The following is a 21208-nucleotide window of genomic DNA, read 5'->3' on the forward strand; positions in this document are numbered from 1 at the left end:
TGTTCTACACAAGTACCACATTTTATAACACTTGAGTTCCGTTTTGGGATTTTTGACTCTCAAATTCCTTTGTTGTAACATAGTTCATACCCGTTTATTTGTTGTTTCCATTTCTGTGAGATGCCAGTGGGGCATCTCGCCTGCTTTCACTATTCATCACATTTACTTGTGACAGTAATATATTTTTACCACATGACTTCTATTCTGTAACCAATGTGTATTATGATAATTACCAAGACTAAAGAAAGAAAAAAGGACATGTCCATGACCAGATGGAAAGTTCATAATTTTGTGAAAAAAAAATGCACATGAGGGAGATTTGAACACGGGCCTCCTATTTGGTAGCCAAGACAGTGACTATGGACCACGATGCTTCCTTCTTCCGTGTCACTCGAGGTTGCACATCTTACGATTAGGTCACTCACTGTTTGTCTTTTGCTTCTTTCTTCACAGTTCAGTACACCTTCTTCCTGTTTTCATGCTTGATCTGGGTTCAGTTTTTGACTGACTATACACTGGGCCATCTTACCACTAAATATGAAGGAAGTTCGATAGGGAGTTTCTCTTCTAAGAAGCATACAGCCACGTACAAGAAAAAAATAGGTCACATCTTCCTTCTAACATTCAGACATTAAATATTGTAGTTTCAATATGTATAATCGTTCACGAAATAAAAGGGTTGTTACGTATCGGTTTGCAGCATTGTTAACTTTGAGTTGTTTTTTAATGCTACTGACTTTAATTACTATCTTGTTAAACTTTACTCTGCTACAGCAAGGATTCTTCCTCTGTGGAAGTATATTTGAAAGCTTACACTTTGATTTTTGGTTTAATATTTACTAGTCGATCTAGATACAATATTTTCTGCAGGCTATACCTTACAAAACTCTACTAATCAATGAAACGTGGACTGTAGTGCCATCAAACATATCTTAAGGAAAATTTTGAAGAACTGGCATTTAAAGATGAATCGTTACTTGTATGTAATGTATTTGACTTTATTATTATGGATGGTGTAATTATGGCTTATGTTGATCTATTAGAGAATACACAGGTTTTTATTTATCTGAAGAAGAGGATTTGATGTGTCTTAATCTCTCTTTCGTGTGGCGCTTCCGTCACCGTCAGGTGCAGATCCTTTTAGTTGACTTCTTTTAGGCGACTTGCGTGTTGGCGATCATGAAGTGATGATAAGGATAACAAAACACCCATATCTCGAACGGAGAAAACCCCCAACCCGGCCGGAAATGAATTGTTGTCTAATCTGGTGTCTATATCTGCATTCGAACAACTACACATTCTTACATTACAATTACTTTCTGAGGGAAAGGTGATCATTCAACGTTATAATTTATCACCTGTATACATTCATTTGAAGAAGTACGTACCTAAAATGGGTGCACCTCCATCCATACGAGCTGTCCATTGCAGTTTAATGCTGTGATGGTCTGAACCCACAACTTCAAGTAAAGGAGCTTCAGGAGGCAAAATTACAATGATCTTGTAGTTTATTCTGTCTTCTCCAAACAGATTTTTTGCAATACAAGAGTAGTTTCCTTCGTACTCTTTCTTCAGCTCTGAAAAAGTGGATAGGAAGCTATACTTTAATCTAACATCGACACTTGGGCGCATGATAAAATGAAAATAAAAAAGTATTTACGTTAACATTTAGAGGAAGAGAGTGAAAAAGTAACATCAACTGCAACAAAAGAACTCGTAACCAATGAAAGCCAATTGTCTTTTTGTAGTGAACATTTCTGACAAATGCGTTACCATTTATTGTTTATATGGTTCAAATGGTTCAAATGGCTCTAAGCACTATGGGACTTAACATCTATGGTCATCAGTCCCCTATAACTTAGAACTAATTAAACCTAACTAACCTAAGGACATCACACACATCCATGCCCGAGGCAGGATTCGAACCTGCGGCCGTAGCAGTTGTTTATATGGATTGCTTGCAAAGGTATTTGCTAGGGTAAAGTTTAAAGCTGGCTTGAAGACTAGAAATAATGTTCATAGCATAATAAAAGTGTATCAACACAATAATTTTTAGAATGTTTGAAAGGAAAATGCATGACGGGTAGCAGAACTTCAGAGAAGTTAAGTCCTGCTGTGGCGTTTCGAGAATAACATAGCAAGATAATTCTGAAAGTTTTTTCAAACCCAACGTAAAACCATACAAATATCAACAGCACTAGTGTTTACTGTACGTCCAAGTATGTGTGATTCGATAGATCGTCACAAATGTTAGTGTTGCCAGCTGAATCTGCAAATTGTCATGTACAGCCTGCAGGTCTTGATATGATCCGCCTTCGTATAGAATTATTATTTATTATTCGGTTGTCTAGTGCTCATAATGTCCAATTATAAGGATGTTTAACAACTAGTGCATTGCCTCTAGCAACTTCTAATGATAGAATGTACATGGTAGTTTCTGGTGTAGAATAAACAAAACTGCACGTACAGCCTTCCATCAATGGTAGAGCCAGTTCTGTGTCAACAAACACTAGTGTCCTTACTGGAGTAGGGGAGTGGCACAAGTACACATGATTTCCACCATATTGTTGTACAACTCGCTGCTTAGCTGATAGTCTCATAGTTACGTCTTAGAAATCTGTGTTTGTCACGATAGCCAACTTGTGACAGTCTCTGTTAGAGTTATTGAGGGTCTTCCATGAACTTGGGTTGTGCGCGGTATAGAGCACCTGCTGATAACGCGTCATCATCTCAGATTGATGACCAACGACGAGTACTCATCCAGAATGTAGGCACGAAAATACGTAGCGTTCACATAACGTTCCTTCAATCTCTGTGTTTGCCTTGTGTAGACTTTTGTTATTTCCGCCCCTATGTGAGAAAATTGTTGGTTTTTTCTTTGTGAGTGCCTCTGTAACTAAGGTAGCCGAAGTATTTGATGTTAAATGAGCATATTATCGAAGTTTTATACAGCATACGGGGCAAGCGGAAAAGCATCATTCGCTAAGTCACAACGTGGATGGAAGTGTGTGTTAAGTAATCATGACGGACGGTCATTAAAGAGGATTGTGACGAAATATAAGAGGACGGGAACTGGTAACATCACTGTAGAACTGGATGGCGCATTCGCGAGTATTTTGAGCACCAAAACAACGCCAACGGAGCAGGAAACTGTAAGTAAGCCTAGAATTCAAAAGTAAATCAAAAGTGATGCAAATGCCTGTGATACGAAATTCTGGACTACGGAGCAATGGAGGAAAGTCGTTTGGTCGGATGAATCGTTTCACACTGTTTCAAATTTCTGGTCAAGTTTACGTCCCAAGAGTGATATATGGCGACCGTTCGATGAAGATTTCACCTACCACATGGTGGTATTCCATAGGTATTGCATTCGCGGAGCTGTCATTTGGGCTCAGGTGATTCATGTGAAAACGTTTCCGATCTGATTATGACTGCAAGACGGCAGATAACAGACTTTGAACGCAGAACGGAAGTTGGAGCTAGACGCATGGGACATACAATTTCGGAAATCGTTTGGAATTTCATTATTTTGCGTCCCACAGTGGAAAGACTGTGCCGAGAATATCAAATTTCAGGCATTACTTCTCACCACGGACAACGCAGTGGCCGACGGACTCCACTTAACGCCGGCAGGGGTGGCCGAGCGGTACTAGGCGCTAGAGTCTGGAACTGCGCGACCGCTACGGTCGCAGGTTCGAATCCTGCCTCGCGCATGGATGTGTGTGATGTCCTTAGGTTAGTTAGGTTTAAGTAGTTCTAAGTTCTAGGGGACTGATGACCTCAGAAATTAAGCCCCATAGTGCTCAGAGCCATTTGAAGCATTTTTGAACTCCACTTAACGACCGATAGCAGCGGTGCATACGTAGGGTTGTGAGTGCTAATAGACAAGCGTCACTGCGTGAAACAGTCGTAGAAATCACTGTGCGACGTACGACGAACGTATCCGTTAGGACAGCGGGGCGAAATTTGGCATTAATGGGCTATGGCAGCAGATGACCGACACGAGTGCCTTTGCTAACAGCACGATATCGCCTGCAGCTCCTCTCCTGGGCCCCTGACTATATCGACTGGACGCTAGACGACCGGAAAGTCGCGGCCTGGTCAGATGAGACCCGATTTCGGTTGGTGAGAGCTGATGGTAGGCTTCGAATATGGCGCAGACCCCACGAAGTCTGCGACCTAAGCTGTCAACAAAGCACTGTGCAAGCTGGTGGTGCCTCCGTAAGGGCGTCGGCTGTCTTTGCACGGAATGGACTGGGTCCTCTGGTCCAACTGAACGGATCATTGACTAGAGATGATTACGTTCGGCTACCTGGAGACCATTTTCAGCCACTCATGGACTTCATATTTGCAAACAACGATGTCATGTCAGCGAGCCACAATAGTTCGCGATTGGTTTGAAGAATATACTGACAGTTCGAGCGAATGGTTTGGCCAACTGGATTTCCCGATATGAATTCCATCGAAGATATATGGGACAGAATCGAAAGGTCTGTTCGTGCACAAGATACTGCACCGACAACATTTTCACAATTATGGGGGGCTATAGAGGCAGCATGGTTCAGTATTTCTACGCATTTCCAACGACTTATTGAGTCCACGTGACGTCGATTTGCTGTACTGCGATGGGCAAAAGGAGGTTCGATACGAGTCATGGACTGTACGGCTAGTCCCGGCGGGGGTTCGAGTCCTCCCTCGGGCATGGTTGTGTGTGTTTGTCCTTAGGATAATTTAGGTTAATTAGTGTGTAAGCTTAGGGACTGATGACCTTAGCAGTTAAGTCCCGTAAGATTTTACACACATTTGAATATTCGATCGACACGATATTAGGATGTATCTCATGACTTTTGTCACGTTAGCGTTTACATCGGTAACTTCAGTTTCTTTCTCACCGTGTAGAGTGGCATACGAGAGCCTCTCGCAGGGATATACTAGAAAAAAAAAAGAGGAAGAGCGAACAAACAATGTAACAAAAGTCAAAATATCCACGGGTGTGCTGCCGGTTTATAGTGTCCAACGGGCACAATATTTCGGCGATCATACATGTCGCCATCATCAGGTGAAATGACGGACTGAGCTCCTGTGAACGTCCCGGCACGGAGATCCGTACGCTATGGCTGCTCAGAGGGAACTGGGTTTGGTCGCGGCGGCGGCCGCTTTAAATACCCTCCGCCCGCGGCGCTCTCCCACCGCCGTCCGCGTCCCGCGCCACGGTCGCGCGGTGGAACAGATTGCGACGGCGTCTGAGATGACGTCGGTGTGATGACTCTGTCCGCCGTGGTCGTCACAACTATACGTTTGCTCGATTGGGTTAATCAAGAGTAAATCGAGCAAACGTATAGTTGTGACGACCACGGCGGACAGAGCCATCACACCGACATCATCTCAGACGCCGTCGCAATCTGTTCCACCGCGCGACCGTGGCGCGGAGGGTATTTAAAGCGGCCGCCGCCGCGACCAAACCCAGTTCCCTCTGAGCAGCCATAGCGTACGGATCTCCGTGCCGGCACGTTCACAGGAGCTCAGTCCGTCAGTTCACCTGATGATGGCGACATGTATGATCGCCGAAATATTGTGCCCGTTGGACACTATAGACCGGCAGCACACCCGTGGATATTTTGATTATCAAATACGCCGGGAGAAACTCAAGAATCACAATTAGATGACTTACTGGTGATAAGAAGAGAGCTCTGTGAGATGCTGAATCTGGGGTCGGCTTTGAGGTTCTCCTTCCTGTGTTGCCACGACACGTTTGGGGTGGGGTTTCCCACTGCCGTACACTCCAGCGTCACACTGGTGTCCAAGGCTTCGCGTAGAACTTGAGAAAAGGACGCAATGCGCGCCGGAGCTGAAAATGAAAACATAAACAACAGTTTAAAAGTATCTGTATTTTTTATGTCTTTCATTTTTCAAAGAGAATGGCAAACTTTGAGCAGAAAAGCTGGAAATAACTCTACGTTATACTCGGTTTCCTCCGTTAAGACTAGTCCCTTGAAATACGCTAAAAAGTTGGAAATAACTCTATGTTATCCTGCGTTTGTCATTTACGACTTCCCACTGTAGCCCCTGATATACGCTTAAAAGCTGGAAATAATTCTACTTTATTCTGAGTTTCTCATTTACGACTTTCATTTACGGCTTTCCTCTGCAGCAACTGGAATGCGTCGAAAGAAAGTTCTTCTCTCTGCGGAAGGCTCATCGGTGAGGAAAACCTTGCTTCCAGGGTACTTTTGGCTTTCATGTTCTCCAGGCATCACTAAATTACTTAACAGGCTCATTACTTTAGGAAACAATATTTATAAAATGTTTCGTTTTACTTTGTGAAATTAACTGATGCAATAGACATTATAAATATTAAATTACAGGAATCAGTGTCTTGGTCACATATTAGTTTGTCAAAATTCATGACCTGCAGCAGCTTTGTAACCATCGTCAGATCCAACAAGTACAGCATCGACACGTTGGCACGTAGTCAAAACATCATGCATTTCAATAGACAAATATGTTGCCAAGCCACTGATATCTGTAATTTCATCTGTTAGGAAAGTCACCGGCTTCGTCTGCTGGGCCAGGCGACCTAATTTACCTATAAACAATTATATAATATATGGCTGAGACAGCCTAATTCTTTACACTCTTTGCGCCTAACTGGAGTTGTGCTCTACCAAAACTATGGTTCGGTTGTTTTGGTACACCATATGAATGATTAGTAAGTGGTGGGATTACCGGCAGTATTGGTAGACCTGGCGGGGAAAGAAACGTAAATGAAAGTGTAGGAGAGAAAATGGCAGCCGACAACTTCTATTTGTTTTTTGGTTTCTTTGGTTGTTAGTTTTGCACATAATTAGAACTGCACAACATTCAGCGTTATTCCATTGTGTATTGCATATCCTTACAGAATATAAATTGCGTTTTATAAATAATGAAAATTGGTTGATCGCGTAACTTCTGCACTTTCATGTAACCGAAGCAATTACTTTTGGTGCAAGTCCAGTTTACAGGCGCGAACATAATATATAATTATAGTTGATATTTTGCACTCAATAAAACGTTCTTCAACATGATCAAAGGCAAGAGTTTCCTGTTATTATTGAAAGTTGTTTCTGAATAACAGAAAGACTATATGTAAGTTCGAGGAAGTATTGAAGCGACGAAACTTCATGACAGATTAAAACTGTGCCCTGTACCGACACTCAAGCTCAAGACCTTTCCCTTTCGCGGACAAGTGCTCTACCATCTGAGGCACCCAAGCACGACTTACGACCTCACAGCTTTACTTCCGCCTGGTACCACATCTCCTACCTTCGAAACTTCACAGAACCTCTCGCAGAAGGTCGTAGAGCACTTGCCCACGAAAGGCAAAGGTCCTGGGTTCGAGTCCCGGTCCGGCACACAGTTTTAATATTCCAGAAATTTTCATATCAGCGCACACTCCACTGCAGCGTGGAAATTTGATTCTACTGAAGCGACATTTGATATATTTTTCTTTTGCGCTTTTTTACCTTTGTAGTTAGGAAATGAATTTTTCTAGTGCTATATGATAAATCTGTATTGTTTCATTTATTTTTACTACAACATCCGTCTGCTTCACGTCACAAATCAACCTGAATTAAACATTGACAATTTCAGTTTCGCTATAAATATTGATTTATTCTCATTTAACAGACAGGAGGATATTCTCACTCAGTTACTAGACAGTTGACCACTTCTGGTTTTTAGGGGAATCTAGTAAGACACAGATCGCATACGGAAGGAAAGCAGACATCATGAGGAAACGCCTGATAGGTATGCAACACAACCATCTTACAGCTATTGCGGGTATGACAGTTAACGAAAGCTGCTAAAGAAAAGTACTGTAGTTTATGCTTACTTATGGTCTATGGCAGCCAAAGATAGTTTAGAACTCTGGGCCTAACATACAGGACCGTACCCATGGCGAGACAGGCCCCCACCAAGGGCGCAAAAATTCTCTGCAAAAAGGGAACAAAAGAGGATTTTAAATTGACCCGGAGAAGTACATGAGTTCCCCTCCACTCATGCTCTTATCTTCTGCCTACGAGAAAAGACCTTTCTATTGGTTTACAACAGGAAATACACATTACTACTGTGCCACTGCATCATACTGTTCAAGTACAAACAAATGAGCAAACGCCTGTCGCCAGTATGTGTGCTTGGTTGAGACAACTGTCGCCTGCACAGCTCATGTTCAACAGTGGAGTTTTTGCTACCACTTCGCTTTGGAACTGTAGCATTTCAAACGTCGGGTGAATGGGTACCACAGCAAACATGCTACCTGGATAGGAATGCCACATCTCTTGGTCATTCAACCGGGAAAGTCCGATTTTTCGGTTGTCAAATCGGAACACAATGAAAAAAAAAAGTATCTCAGACAGTAACATACGTTTATTAAGAATAAAGACGAAAAATGCTAACAAAATCAATACATATGTATGTATGAACATATATGAGAATTATATTTGTGACTTTGTAAGTTATATGTGTTTAAGAACAAAAACAATGAGCACGAAATAATCTCAGTTACTTCACATCCTAACTACAATATCACAGAAATAAACCTGAGTTTATGTTCCTTTTCTTTGTAATCTGTATTTGTCATTTTATTTGTACCATGCATTTTTAATAGGCATTAAAATTTAATAAATAATCATGAATGCTGGAACAACCAAAATGGAGTAATATTCCAATCATAGAGGAATGCTTTCAACGTTATCGATATCTCATCTATCCACTGCATTTCTATCAAAGAATATATTCTTTCTACGTTACTGTTGTGGACTGGTATGGAAAAACGGTACTTACACATGTGATATTAATTTCTATATTGCTCGTGAAATTCTGTTTCGAATTTATAAACTGCAATTACACGTTTCTTGGAAGGTGTTTTGTTCTTCCAATCTGGAGATTGAATTTCACAGTTTCTACTGTGGTGTTTTGGAAAACTAAAAATGTGTAATTTAAATTAATATTTTCTGTTTTCAAATATTCCACTGCCTATTTTCACACCTTTTCATTCTGGCGGTGGGATATGATACGTCCACCAATAGTGGTACTAATAATGTATCAATTTTTAATACTTGGAAGTGGGAAGTGGTATAATACCCATCAAGAAACCAAAGGTAGACTTCAGTGAGAGGATTTGTGTAAAAATCAAGTAGAATTTTGGGTGCTTTTTCTCCTGATAAAAAAAGATTTTAAAGCATCAGATAACTTTATAGTACGTTCAATAGCTGGTACAATAACATCCTTCTCGTTTTAGATTGTGGAAACAGAGTACTATATTCCGCAGCAACAAACTGACAGAAATATTTTAGCTTTTCTGTCCTGTCAGCGTATGCAGTGAAATTATTAAATAGTTTTTGAGTCATTTAATCATTCAGATGCAGTTTCTTATTTATTTGGAGTAATATATGAGCAGGGCATCCAATTTCTTCAATATTTTCACCAATTTCTAGTTTTAATTTTTTGTATACATTATTAGTATCGCAGTTGGCGTATATATCATACCTAACTGCCACAGACAGTTATATGCTTATATCGTTAAGTGCAGGCAGCAACGAGAAAAGACACGATATCTATTGACCTCTACTGACAAGACCAGAGTGTAACTAGGATGAGATTAATTAAAAAGTTGTCGTACTGCAACTGTCAGCTTTAGTAAATTTACTGACATCGATAGGAAGCTGTAGACAGAAGTTGTGGAAATATATGATATCTACATAAATATCATCTTTTCAAACTTTGTCGTCAAACGCCTTATAATCAGATGAACACAGTAACAATCAAAGCCTCTGTGCATATAGTCGCAGTCTCAGAGTTGCGACAACATGATTGTGAGCAATACGACGTGCTGCGCGCCGCATAGAGAAGGTACTATCGGTTTGACACTGCAGGCATTGTTAAGTATGAAAAAGGCGAGGGAGAAAATACGAAATTCTCGCATGTGGTTTTTGAAGGTGTTGCAGGTTGCATAAAAGCCATCGCTAGGGATAGGTGAATCACCCTATATATTCGTATTTGCTGGTTATATCGTGCACTGAGCCTCGTACAACTTAAGTGGTACACATCATTGTTGTTGTTGTGGTCTTCAGTCCTGAGACTGGTTTGATGCAGCTCTCCATGCTACTCTATCCTGTGCATGCTTCTTCATCTCCCAGTACCTACTGCAGCCTACATCCTTCTCAATCTGTTTAGTGTATTCATCTCTTGGTCTCCCTCTACGATTTTTACCCTCCACACTGCCCTCCAATGCTAAATTTGTGATCCCTTGATGCCTCAGAACATGTCCTACCAACCGATCCCTTCTTCTAATCAAGTTGTGCCACAAACTTCTCTTCTCCCCAATCCAATTCAATACCTCCTCATTAGTTATATGATCTACCCATCTAATCTTCAGCATTCTTCTGTAGCACCACATTTCGAAGGCTTCTATTCTCTTCTTGTCTAAACTAGTTATCATCCATGTTTCACTTCCATACATGGCTACGCTCCATACAAATACTTCGACCATCACCAGTTATTTTGCTCCCCAAATAGCAAAACTCCTTTACTACCTTAAGTGCCTCATTTCCTAATCTAATTCCCTCAGCATCACCCGATTTCATTCGACTACATTCCATTATCCTCGTTTTGCTTTTGTTGATGTTCATCTTATACCCTTCTTTCATGACACTGTCCATTCCGTTCAACTGCTCTTCCAAGTCCTTTGCTGTCTCTGACAGAATTACAATGTCATCGGCGAACCTCAACGTTTTTATTTCTTCTCCATGGATTTTAATACCTACTCCGAATTTTTCTTTTGTTTCCTTCACTGCTTGCTCTATATACAGATTGAATAACATCGGCGAGAGACTACAACCCTGCCTCACTCCCTTCCCAACCACTGCTTCCCTTTCATGTCCCTCGACTCTTATAACTGCCATCTGGTTTCTGTACACATTGTAAATAGCCTTTCGCTCCCTGTATTTTACCCCTGCCACCTTCAGAATTTGAAAGAGAGCATTCCAGTCAACATTGTCAAAAGCTTTCTCTAAGTCTACAAATGCTAGAAATGTAGGTTTGCCTTTCCTTAATCTAGCTTCTAGGATAAGTCGTAGGGTCAGTATTGCCTCACGTGTTCCAATATTTCTACGGAATCCAAACTGATCTTCCCCGAGGTCGGCTTCTACCAGTTTTTCCATTCGTCTGTAAAGAATTCGCATTAGTATTTTGCATCCGTGACTTATTAAACTGATAGTTCGGTAATTTTCACATCTGTCAACACCTGCTTTCTTTGGGATTGGAATTATTATATTCTTCTTGAAGTCTGAGAGTATTTCGCCTGTCTCACACATCTTGCTCACCAGATGGTAGAGTTTTGACAGGACTGGCTCTCCCAAGGCCGTCAGTAGTTCTAATGGAATGTTGTCTACTCCCGGGGCCTTGTTTCGACTCAGGTCTTTCAGTGCTCTGTCAAACTCTTCACGCAGTATCGCATCTCCCATTTCATATTCATCTACATCCTCTTCAATTTCCATAATATTGTCCTCATGTACGAGTACATTGCCCTTCTATAGGCCCTCTATATACTCCTTCCATCTTTCTGCTTTCCCTTCTTTGCTTAGAACTGGGTTTCCATCTGAGCTCTTGATATTAATGCAAGTGATTTTCTTTTCTCCAAAGGTCTCTTTAATTTTCCTGTAGGCAGTATCTATCTTACCCCTAGTGAGATAAGCCTCTACATCCTTACATTTGTCCTCTAGCCATCCCTGCTTACCCATTTTGCACTTCCTGTCAATCTCATTTTTGAGACATGTGTATTCCTTTTTGCCTGCTTCATTTACTGCATTTTTATATTTTCTCCTTTCATCAATTAAATTCAATATTTCTTCTGTTACCCAAGGATTTCTATTAACCCTCCAATTTTTTGCCTACTTGATCCTCTGCTGCCTTCACTACTTCATCCCTCAGAGCTACCCATTCTTCTTCTACTGTATTTCTTTCCCCCATTCCTGTCAATTGTTCCCTTATGCTCTCCCTGAAACTCTGTACAACCTCTGGTTTAGTCATTATTAAAATAAATTTTTGTAGATACAGACAGAGGAATAGATAAATAAGGCACTATCACCCTGTGACAGTCCACTGTATGGTACAGACATGCTCATGATGCTGCTGGAGGTTGTTACATCTCATGATGCTAGGTCAGTGGTGATGTTGCTGAATATGTGATTCAAAGCGTCTTTTGATCCTAAATCTCGCGAACTATTTGGAGAATCTCTGATATCTATCCTGTCAAGTTGACTTGGGATCTCTCCATGCTGTAAGGGCATCCTTAGTAATTCGTTCTACCTCAGGTCGAAACCAGGAATCCCGATCTTCTAGGAAGAGTGTGTTACATGTTAATGTTACTGACTGCCTATGTGTCATTTCGTTCCTTCTCACTCTTCTTTCCATGTATTGTCTTGTGTCACACAACAGAGAAGTTACATTGTACTCTACATCAGTTATCTGAAACATTCTGTGTATCTTTATTTCCTTTTTTAATTTATGTATTTGTGTGCCTATGTGTGATTCTCAGCATGTAAAATAAGAACTGATCTCAGATTATCCCATTTTTTTTTTGGTTCAAGCTGTGGACCTCATAACGTGACTAGAGCAGTTCTCTACATATATTGTGACAATGACTGTCCTGCAATCCAGGTTTAAAGTTCGAAATTCCTCTGCTATCTTTTACACTGGAAACGTTGGATCGATTAATAGTTGAAAATCACCTCTCGCTAGTAGTGTTGTAGTTCCCACCTTACCTCTTGAATTGGGTGCTTGTGTGATTGACTTGGTTCTCTCTCCTTCTCCTACAATAGTAGAGGCTGTGACCCACGACTCATATGGCTCCAGTTCCTTTAGTCCTCGAATTTCAAGTGAGCTTGATGTGGGACCGACTCGGAAACTACTCGTCTGGAAAAATGGAAAAATACAAGAAAAAGCTTAGATATACAGTAAGAAGCGTGTGGAGTAAGCCGATCGATCACATAAAGGTGTATCTGTAACTTACAGACGTACACGCTAGAATGGAGTGTAGAACAGAAAGAAGTAATAGATACCAGTGAAAAGAACGATTTGCATTTCCTCAAGTGATAGATTACTTCACTAGTGGAATTATAGCATTAAACTATTTCATTACAAAAAAAATATTATGCAACAAAATAGGAACAGTTTTACTTGTCTTTTGGAACTGGCTTTCTTTTCTTTTCTATACTAATACATTTAGCAACATTTTGACATCTTTAGCGGTCCGCAGCATAAATTATTGTTTTTTGAAATACTTAATATCCGTTATTAATACTCATTAAGTCGTGGGCTGTCCATTGATTGTCCAACTTCAAATTCACCATGAATATTTTTTACAATATCTGTACTGCAATTTCGACCTTTTCATCGTTTTTAAGCGGTTACAGCTGCTAAAACTACAGCAGTAGTCAACGTTAATAAAAACAATAGAAACAATATAAGTATATATGGTTCATGTGAACCTTTGTTATATATAGTATCGTTATGCGACGGATAGCATCACATCCGTCACATATCGTTATGATATATGACAAATAGTAACATGAGCCGTAGATTTTCGTATCATTTTTGTTCCCTTTATTAACATTGGTTAATGCTTTGATTTCAGCACCTGTAGCTACCTGAAAACGACCGAAAGTTCGAAACTGCAATACTGGGTACTGGAATAGATGTACAGCCATGGCGAGCATGAATCTTTTTAAAAAATTCTACTAGACTACACACCTTACAACAAATAGAACTATATAATCTACTGTAATTATATTGTTATTAAAATGACTTTATTTTGTATTGTTTGCATATACATCGTTTCTTAGCCGCACTTAATGGGTTAACATCTTATGCTGATTAGTTGTGAGGAAAGTGGAATCATGAATCACTGTTCTGCCGACTACAGACGACGACACCGTGTGTTACACACCCTTTTGCAGAGCAGGCAAAACTTCCATATTTTGAAACAAAGGTCTTTCATTATTTTCAGCTTCGTTGCAGAGTTTATAGTCTTACTTCTTGAATTAATTTAAAAAAAAAGTGATAGATTGTAAGGCAGAATCAGGAAACAAATAGCAGCTGCAAGAGTAGAGTTGTCAACAACAGACACTTCACACTGAAAATACATTTGTTAACCATAAAGGCAGAGCTCAACTGCCTGCATCATCAGAGGGTGCTCAAATTTATACAGACATAGAACGTTGTGGTAAGTTCCAGTACTCGTTAAGTAAGCACTAGGGCCTTCCAAAAATCAAAATATAATCATTGGAGGTGGAAATTGAACATGCGACCCAAACATCACCACCCTGCGATTATAGCTAATAAACAACGACCAACCACGTACAACGTAATGAATGGCTCCCCCCCCCTCCCCTCTCTCGCAAAACGGTGACTTGCCATTTTGGAATGGACTATGGCTTCCCAGATATGGATCTGTGGATCTGGTCCGCATCCCTTTGTTTGGCAGAGGTGGTGGTTCTTGTCGTGTTCTCAAGTCCTCATATTCACTGTGACGAGGCACCGTGATCGTATCGTAGATATTCACGTTACTTGTATTTTTTAAAAATCTGCACAGATGATTTAGCCTTCTTGCTTTTTTAGTTAAAGCTTTTACTGACCTGATATAAGAACTGTAAGCTCTTACAAATTTTTATGTCTATTAATCCATATGCAAAACATATCATTTCCTTCCCTTACACTTAAAATAAATACAATAATAATAATAATAATAATAATAAAATTAAAATTAAAATAAATCACAAATTTACACCAGGCTGTGATTTCTCTCTGATGTATTTGCGTATGTAGTCTCAAATCAGTCTCCATTTTCAGTCTGTGTCTTTGTAAATAAAACAGATTTTCTCAAATGTGCTATATTCCATCAGTTGATTATGTAACTGACTAATGCATACTCTCCATGCTCATTTTCCTTTCTTAACCTATCTCGTGATTTACACACATATAATTTTACACTGACTGTCCAAATTTGATTCCCAGATTAGATTGAAAGCTCCGATGTTGAAATGACAAATACTTTGTAAATTCCTTACATCAGTGCCGCCGACCGGTGTGGCCGTGCGGTTCTAGGCGCTTCAGTCTGGAACCGCGTGACCGCTACGGTCGCAGGTTCGAATCCTGCCTCGGGCATGGATGTGTGTGATGTCCTTAGGTTAGTTAGGTTTAAGTAGTTCTAAGTTCTAGGGGACTGATGACCTCAGATGTTAAGTCCCATAGTGCTCAGAGCCATTTGAACCATTTGAGCATCAGTGCCACTGAGATGGCGGGAAAAATGCCAAGTGTCGAACAAACCAAGCAAGTACATCGTGTTTAGCGTCAGCGAAAAATTTTCAATCTGGTCACAAAACCAGGTGAACGTTTATCTTATTTACGGTGGTTTTTGTGGTGTCACCGCCAGACACCACACTTGCTAGATGGTAGACTTTAAATCGGCCGCGGTCCGTTAGTATACGTCGGACCCGCGTGTCGCTACTATCAGTGATTGCAGACCGAGCGCCGCCACACGGCAGGTCTAGAGAGACTTCGTAGCACTCGCCCCAGTTGTACAGCCGACTTTGCTAGCGATGGTTCACTGACAAATTACGCTCTCATTTGCCGAGACAATAGTTAGCATAGCCTTCAGCTACGTCATTTGCTACGACCTAGCAACGCGCTATTACCAGTTACTATTGATGCTGTAAAACATGTACCTTCAAGAGCGATGTTCACCATTTATTTGGATTAAAGTTAAGTATTCCACAGCTACGTCCTTTTTTGCTAGTCTCATTTCCTTGTCCTGTTCCAGACCTCACGCCAGCCTGCGTGAGCTAAAACGCGTGCCTTTCGGCTTCCTCTCATAGTGGGTTGGCTGTCTTGCCAATCCACAACAGTTTTCTTGATAATAGAGAGCTTTTTTCTTAGCCAGATCTAAATACTAATCGTTTTCTTGTCTAGATATGTGTGTCCGATGTTCGCTTCAAAGGTACATACTTCGCATTAAGCTGAGGCGTCAGTTTGTTTTACATTTCTTAGGATGGGTTGGGTGGATTTCGATGATGACATCAAGCCACATATCTCTAATATTTGTGGGTAAAATCTTTGCCTGGACATTTCTCCAAACTTGTGATCAATTTGAATTAGATGTTTGACTGCTACAGGGCGTTCAGGAGCGCGTTGTATTAATTGTTGCTAGACTCTTGTGGAGGACTGCTTCAGTGTGGCTTCTCCTAAGTAGCTTATTCCTATATAGTGGATGTAGAAATCGGAAGACTATCGTCGATCTGCGCCTCGGGGTAGTGGTTCGGCTTCATACTATGGCCGTGCTCTAAGTCTGTGAGTTTTTGTCTTCGTGTTGTGAGATCATCAGCCTCGTATTTGTAGTTAATGTCTAACAAGGAAAGCAGTATTCGGTAGTGACAAAAGTAGAAATTTAATGATTTTTATGATAGCCCTACTTTGCACACACCCGTACAAATCAGTAGCAGGTCGGCCGGGCTGTGTCTTACAAATCAATGTTTGACACTATAATTGTTAATTGTCCATTAGCTCTGGCGTCCAAGGTACAGTCTCTGTACTCGACGCCAATGAAAACAAAAAGATATCTGCCTACGTCTAATTAAGATGTTCCACGCGGTAATCTGTCTGTGTGTGGTAAGTACAGTCTGTTAAAAAAGACCGTGGTCGGGTTAATCAGTAGAAAAACGTATCTGACAACAAACTAAAACATATATAGACATCATACACGAACAAAAGAAAAATGCAATTACAATTAACAATACCTCCAGTCACCGGCAGCTTCGATAATTCTTGGCGTCTCCGAGGCATGTCTGAAACCAAATTTTCGCCGACTCATTTGGAAGAGACCTCCAAATGTGTCGAATTTGTGTTAACTGCTGTTTGAAAAGTGAATTTTGCTTTCGCTTGATGTAATGTGAAGAATGGCTTTCACGAAAAGCTTAGTAATCATCTTTTACACTTTTGGATTCAATTTACCAAATGGGCCATGTTCCGCAAAATCATTCACGGTTTTTACCGAATTTATAGATTGTTACCCACTTTTGTACAAATGACTGATTTCCCCATGTATTTAGAGGCCACTGCGTGACTCATTTTCGGGGCTGTGGGATGGCTACAGACAAACACAGCCTCGAAAGGCGGTGTGCCAGCTACGCTCCTGTGTCTTCTTCTATATTTCAGTCAAGACTTCAGAGTAAACTGATGCTTTTTGGAAATTGCATGAAGGACACAGGTTCCGTATATTGGGCTGTGAAAAAACTAAGGCGATATATTTTTCCGTCTTCTGATACCAAACTTGTCTGAAACAATTTTCAAGCTCATAGATCATTGCACATAGTCCATGATTTAAAATTATGTCCTCTACAGGAAACTTCACCATTTACGGTGCCTCGTCAGTTGTCTTGGTGACAGCATGGCGGCTGAGACAGTCAGTGCATACAGCCATTCACCTAGTCACAATTGCCGACCTTAACGACGAAAATCTAGTAGTGGCTGGTTAGAATGGCTTCACGAAGCTGAGCACCTCCCATATGAGTCCACGAATGAACGAAGAGTGTCTGGCAGTGCCAGGACTCGAACCTGGGTCTTCCTCATACCAGCGCTACATACTGACCACTGACTCATGGAGGTGGACACCGGCACTTGTGCTGACAGAATTATGGAGGTCGCTTGGGGCAGCACGTCCACCCGCGGTAGCTGAGTGGTCAGCGCGACAGAACGTCAATCCTAAGGGCCCAGGTTCGATTGCCGAGTACGTCAGAGATTTTCTCCTCTCAGGGACTGGGTGTTATGTCGTCCTAATCATAATTATTTCATCCGCATCGACGCGCAAGTCGCCGAAGTGGCGTCAAATCGAAAGACTTGCACCCGGCGTACGTTCTACCCGATGGGGGGCCCTAGTCACACATTTATTTATTGGACAGTATTGTTTTCACGTGCACGTCCTGGGAATTTGTGTGAGAGGTTAGCGTTTAGCTGTTTAGGTTTCTTGGGATGAGAGTCTTGCGTGACATTATTCCATTATTCTAGCTAGTATCAGTAGGTTGGCAGTGTATGTTCTGGGGAAAAACGGTGACTCATTATCTGATAGCGCATTTTTATCTGTGGTATCATATTACAGTTGAGACAGTTGCATTTGTTGTATTTTGCTGGTAGCAGGATCAGCACTTCCTTATCTCCATGGCAATAGCGGGAACCTCACGTATCAAGGTCAAGGAGGGAGAGTCCCCACACTCCCTTTGTACTTTAGCAAATTTTTGCATGAAGCACCCCCGGCCTGCGTGCCCCCGCTCTGCATTTGTGGGGGTAAGATTCAAATGCAGTTTGCATACATTTCATATTTGGCTCACATCTGCATCCAGTCACGAGCACCACTACCCCCACGCCCTACGCTCCAGCAGCTTGTATGAAGCACCTCTCACACTCCAAACGCCTGTACCCTTTACTCCTCTGCACCCATAACGACAAGATACGTTTTGGACATGCCCGAAAGAACAGACACCATGCGTTCATGTAACTGATCCGCCTAAATGGACAATGGGTCCACCTTCTTCAGTGCAGATGCCCGAGTATGTCCGACGTCCTGCGGGAATCCAGAGCAACCGGCCGTGGTGGCCGTGCGGTTCTAGGCGCTCCAGTCCGGAGCCGCGCTGCTGCTAGGGTCGCAGGTTCGAATCCTGCCTCGGGCATGGGTGTGTGTGATGTCCTTAGGTTACTTAGGTTCAAGTAGTTCTAAGTTCTAGGGGACTGATGACCACAGCAGTTGAGTCCCATAGTGCTCAGAGCCATTTGAACCAGCCAATCCCAGAGCAGCGAGCATGGAGGAAGTGGACGGGGACTGCTGATAGGTTGCGCTCGGTGAGAATGTTGGACGGTCGTTAGACGTGCCGAGATAGTCCACGCAGATGCGATAACACTCTGTCCCGGGTGGTGCGGTGGTTAACGCACCTGCCCAGTAGATCCTGGGCTTGAATCCCGGTCCGGCACATATTTTCACTCGTCTCCTGTGATTCCATGTAATGTCCTATTGTAGCTGACGTCAGTAATCCCTTTCCTTTCTTCTCCTTCCATCTTCTACTTACAGCTAATGTATCATAACAGAATCTGCAGGGATTGAAGCTCAGGATCTCGTGCTACTAGGGAAGTGGATTAACCACCGCACCACCCGGGTCACAGTGTTTATCGCATCTGCGTGGACTATCTCGGCACGTCTAACGACCGACAAACATTCTTACCGAGCGCCACCCATCCGCAGTCCCAGATTCTGCGTGGCGTCTGTTCTTTCAGACATGTCAAACGGAACAGCCACTGGTCATTCATATGACGTATTTTATAGGTTCAAATGGCTCTGAGCACTATGGGACTTAACATCTAAGGTTATCAGTCCCCTAGAACTTAGAACTACTTAAACCTAACTAATCTAAGGACATCACACACATCCATGCCCGAGGGAGGATTCGAACCTGCGACCGTAGCAGTCGCGCGGTCCCGGACTGAAGCGCCTAGAACCGCTCGGCTACCGCGGCCGGCTATTTTATACGACAATTGCAAATAAGTACTCGTTTAATACACTGAAAATAAGTCCAGTACGCAAACACCAGTTCAATGAAGTCATTTTGTCTGCTCACATAAGATAACTGGACAGGAAATCTGGGGAGATATGGTCTGTTTGTAAACCGAAAAGCGAGCAGCGCTCGCGGTGGAGGAAGTTGCTTGTACATGGAGAACGCTACAGCTGCTGTCCAGGATGATTAATCAGTGCAGGACAGTGGACAGAGGTTTACACAGATCACGCCCATACACGTTTCTTGCGTTACGTTATTAGAGACTTATGTCTGTATTCCAAGCAGTGTTGTCGCAATTACTGGAAAATAGACATCTCGCCACCGCCTCCGCTGCCTCCCCGCGTACGTCGCCAGTTATCCATAAGGCGTGATGCAGAAGATCGATGTAATTTTGTGAAACATCGTGTGGTTGCCTCTTGTGACGTGGTGGTGTAGATAAGTGGGCAATCACCTGCGGGCCAATGAAGGGCGCAAGTGGATTACCCCAATCTAACGACCTACTTTCCCTCGCACTTCTGGCACATATACCGCACTCGCCACACTATTACACCACCAGAACATAATTTACCCCTTAATACGGTTGTATTGCACGTAATATTTGTTCTTAATCCACTTTATTTAACAGTAATTAGTTATTTTATACCATCAGATCACAGTTTTGAATTACTATTTTTACAGTGGCTGTTCCCTCAGACACGTATGCAGGTCTGAAAGTACAGACAGTGGGGACGATTTGCGGCTGTATTAATATTCTGAAATTTGTTCACAATTGCGAATTCTTTGGCATCAGCTGTATTAGGTACAGAGATATTACCAATTGGTGACATTGACATACATCATAGGCGACATACGAAAATTTTTGCTGCACCGGGACTCGAATTTCCCGCTTATCGCGGCCAGTCGCCTTAACCACCTCAGCTATCCATGCACGCTTCCTGGGACCGATCCAAACGTTCTTAAACTACACTGTCTATGAAACTTCCTGACAGATTAAAACTGCGTGCCGGACCGAGACTCGAGCTCGGGAACTTTGCCTTTCGAGCTGTGGGGATGGGTCGTGAGTCGTGCTTGGGTAGCTCAGTTGGTAAAGCACTTGCCCGCGAAAGGCAAAGGTCCCGAGCTCGAGTCTCGGTCAGGCACACAATTTTAATCTGTCAGGAGGTTTCATATCAGCGCACACTCCGCTGCAGAGTGAAAATCTCATTCTAGTACACTGTCTATGCCACTATTGCTTGTGGAATATTAATTGGGTTCCCGCATTAGGTTTAATGAGAGAAATATATTTAGCGTTAGTATTATTATTGTCGTTTTCCCAACTACGCTACAATTCTTTTTTTTACAATTTCTGTTCCTTTAGATAAGCCTGCACGTGTTCCCTCAAATCTATTGTGGTTACTGTTTGGAGATGATTGTTTAGGAAGGGCCAGTCTGGATTACAAATTATCATATGTGATTGTTTTGAGAAAATGTTGTTTTAAATGAAATGTAAATGGCGTCATAGATTTGAGATCTCAAGAGTATATATTTTTTTATGGAGTAGTTGGCAGTTGGGTATGATAGGTAGCAATAACTGAGTA

The 21208-nt window shown here is 41.9% G+C and overlaps 1 protein-coding gene across 1 annotated transcript in view; it reads right to left on the reverse strand.

Annotated features, from left to right (window-relative positions):
* Positions 1-21208, reverse strand: part of LOC124779545 (Down syndrome cell adhesion molecule-like protein Dscam2) — a 291097-nt gene that overhangs the window by 50825 nt on the left and 219064 nt on the right. Inside the window, exons 22-24 of the mRNA XM_047253718.1 lie at positions 12801-12951; positions 5672-5848; positions 1389-1577 (exon numbers count right to left, since the gene is read on the reverse strand). Of these exons, the coding sequence (XP_047109674.1) occupies positions 1389-1577; positions 5672-5848; positions 12801-12951 (517 nt within the window). The remainder of the gene's footprint in view (positions 1-1388; positions 1578-5671; positions 5849-12800; positions 12952-21208) is intronic.

Source organism: Schistocerca piceifrons, chromosome 1 (genome assembly GCF_021461385.2).
Source record: "Schistocerca piceifrons isolate TAMUIC-IGC-003096 chromosome 1, iqSchPice1.1, whole genome shotgun sequence".
NCBI classification, from domain to species: Eukaryota; Metazoa; Arthropoda; class Insecta; order Orthoptera; family Acrididae; genus Schistocerca; species Schistocerca piceifrons.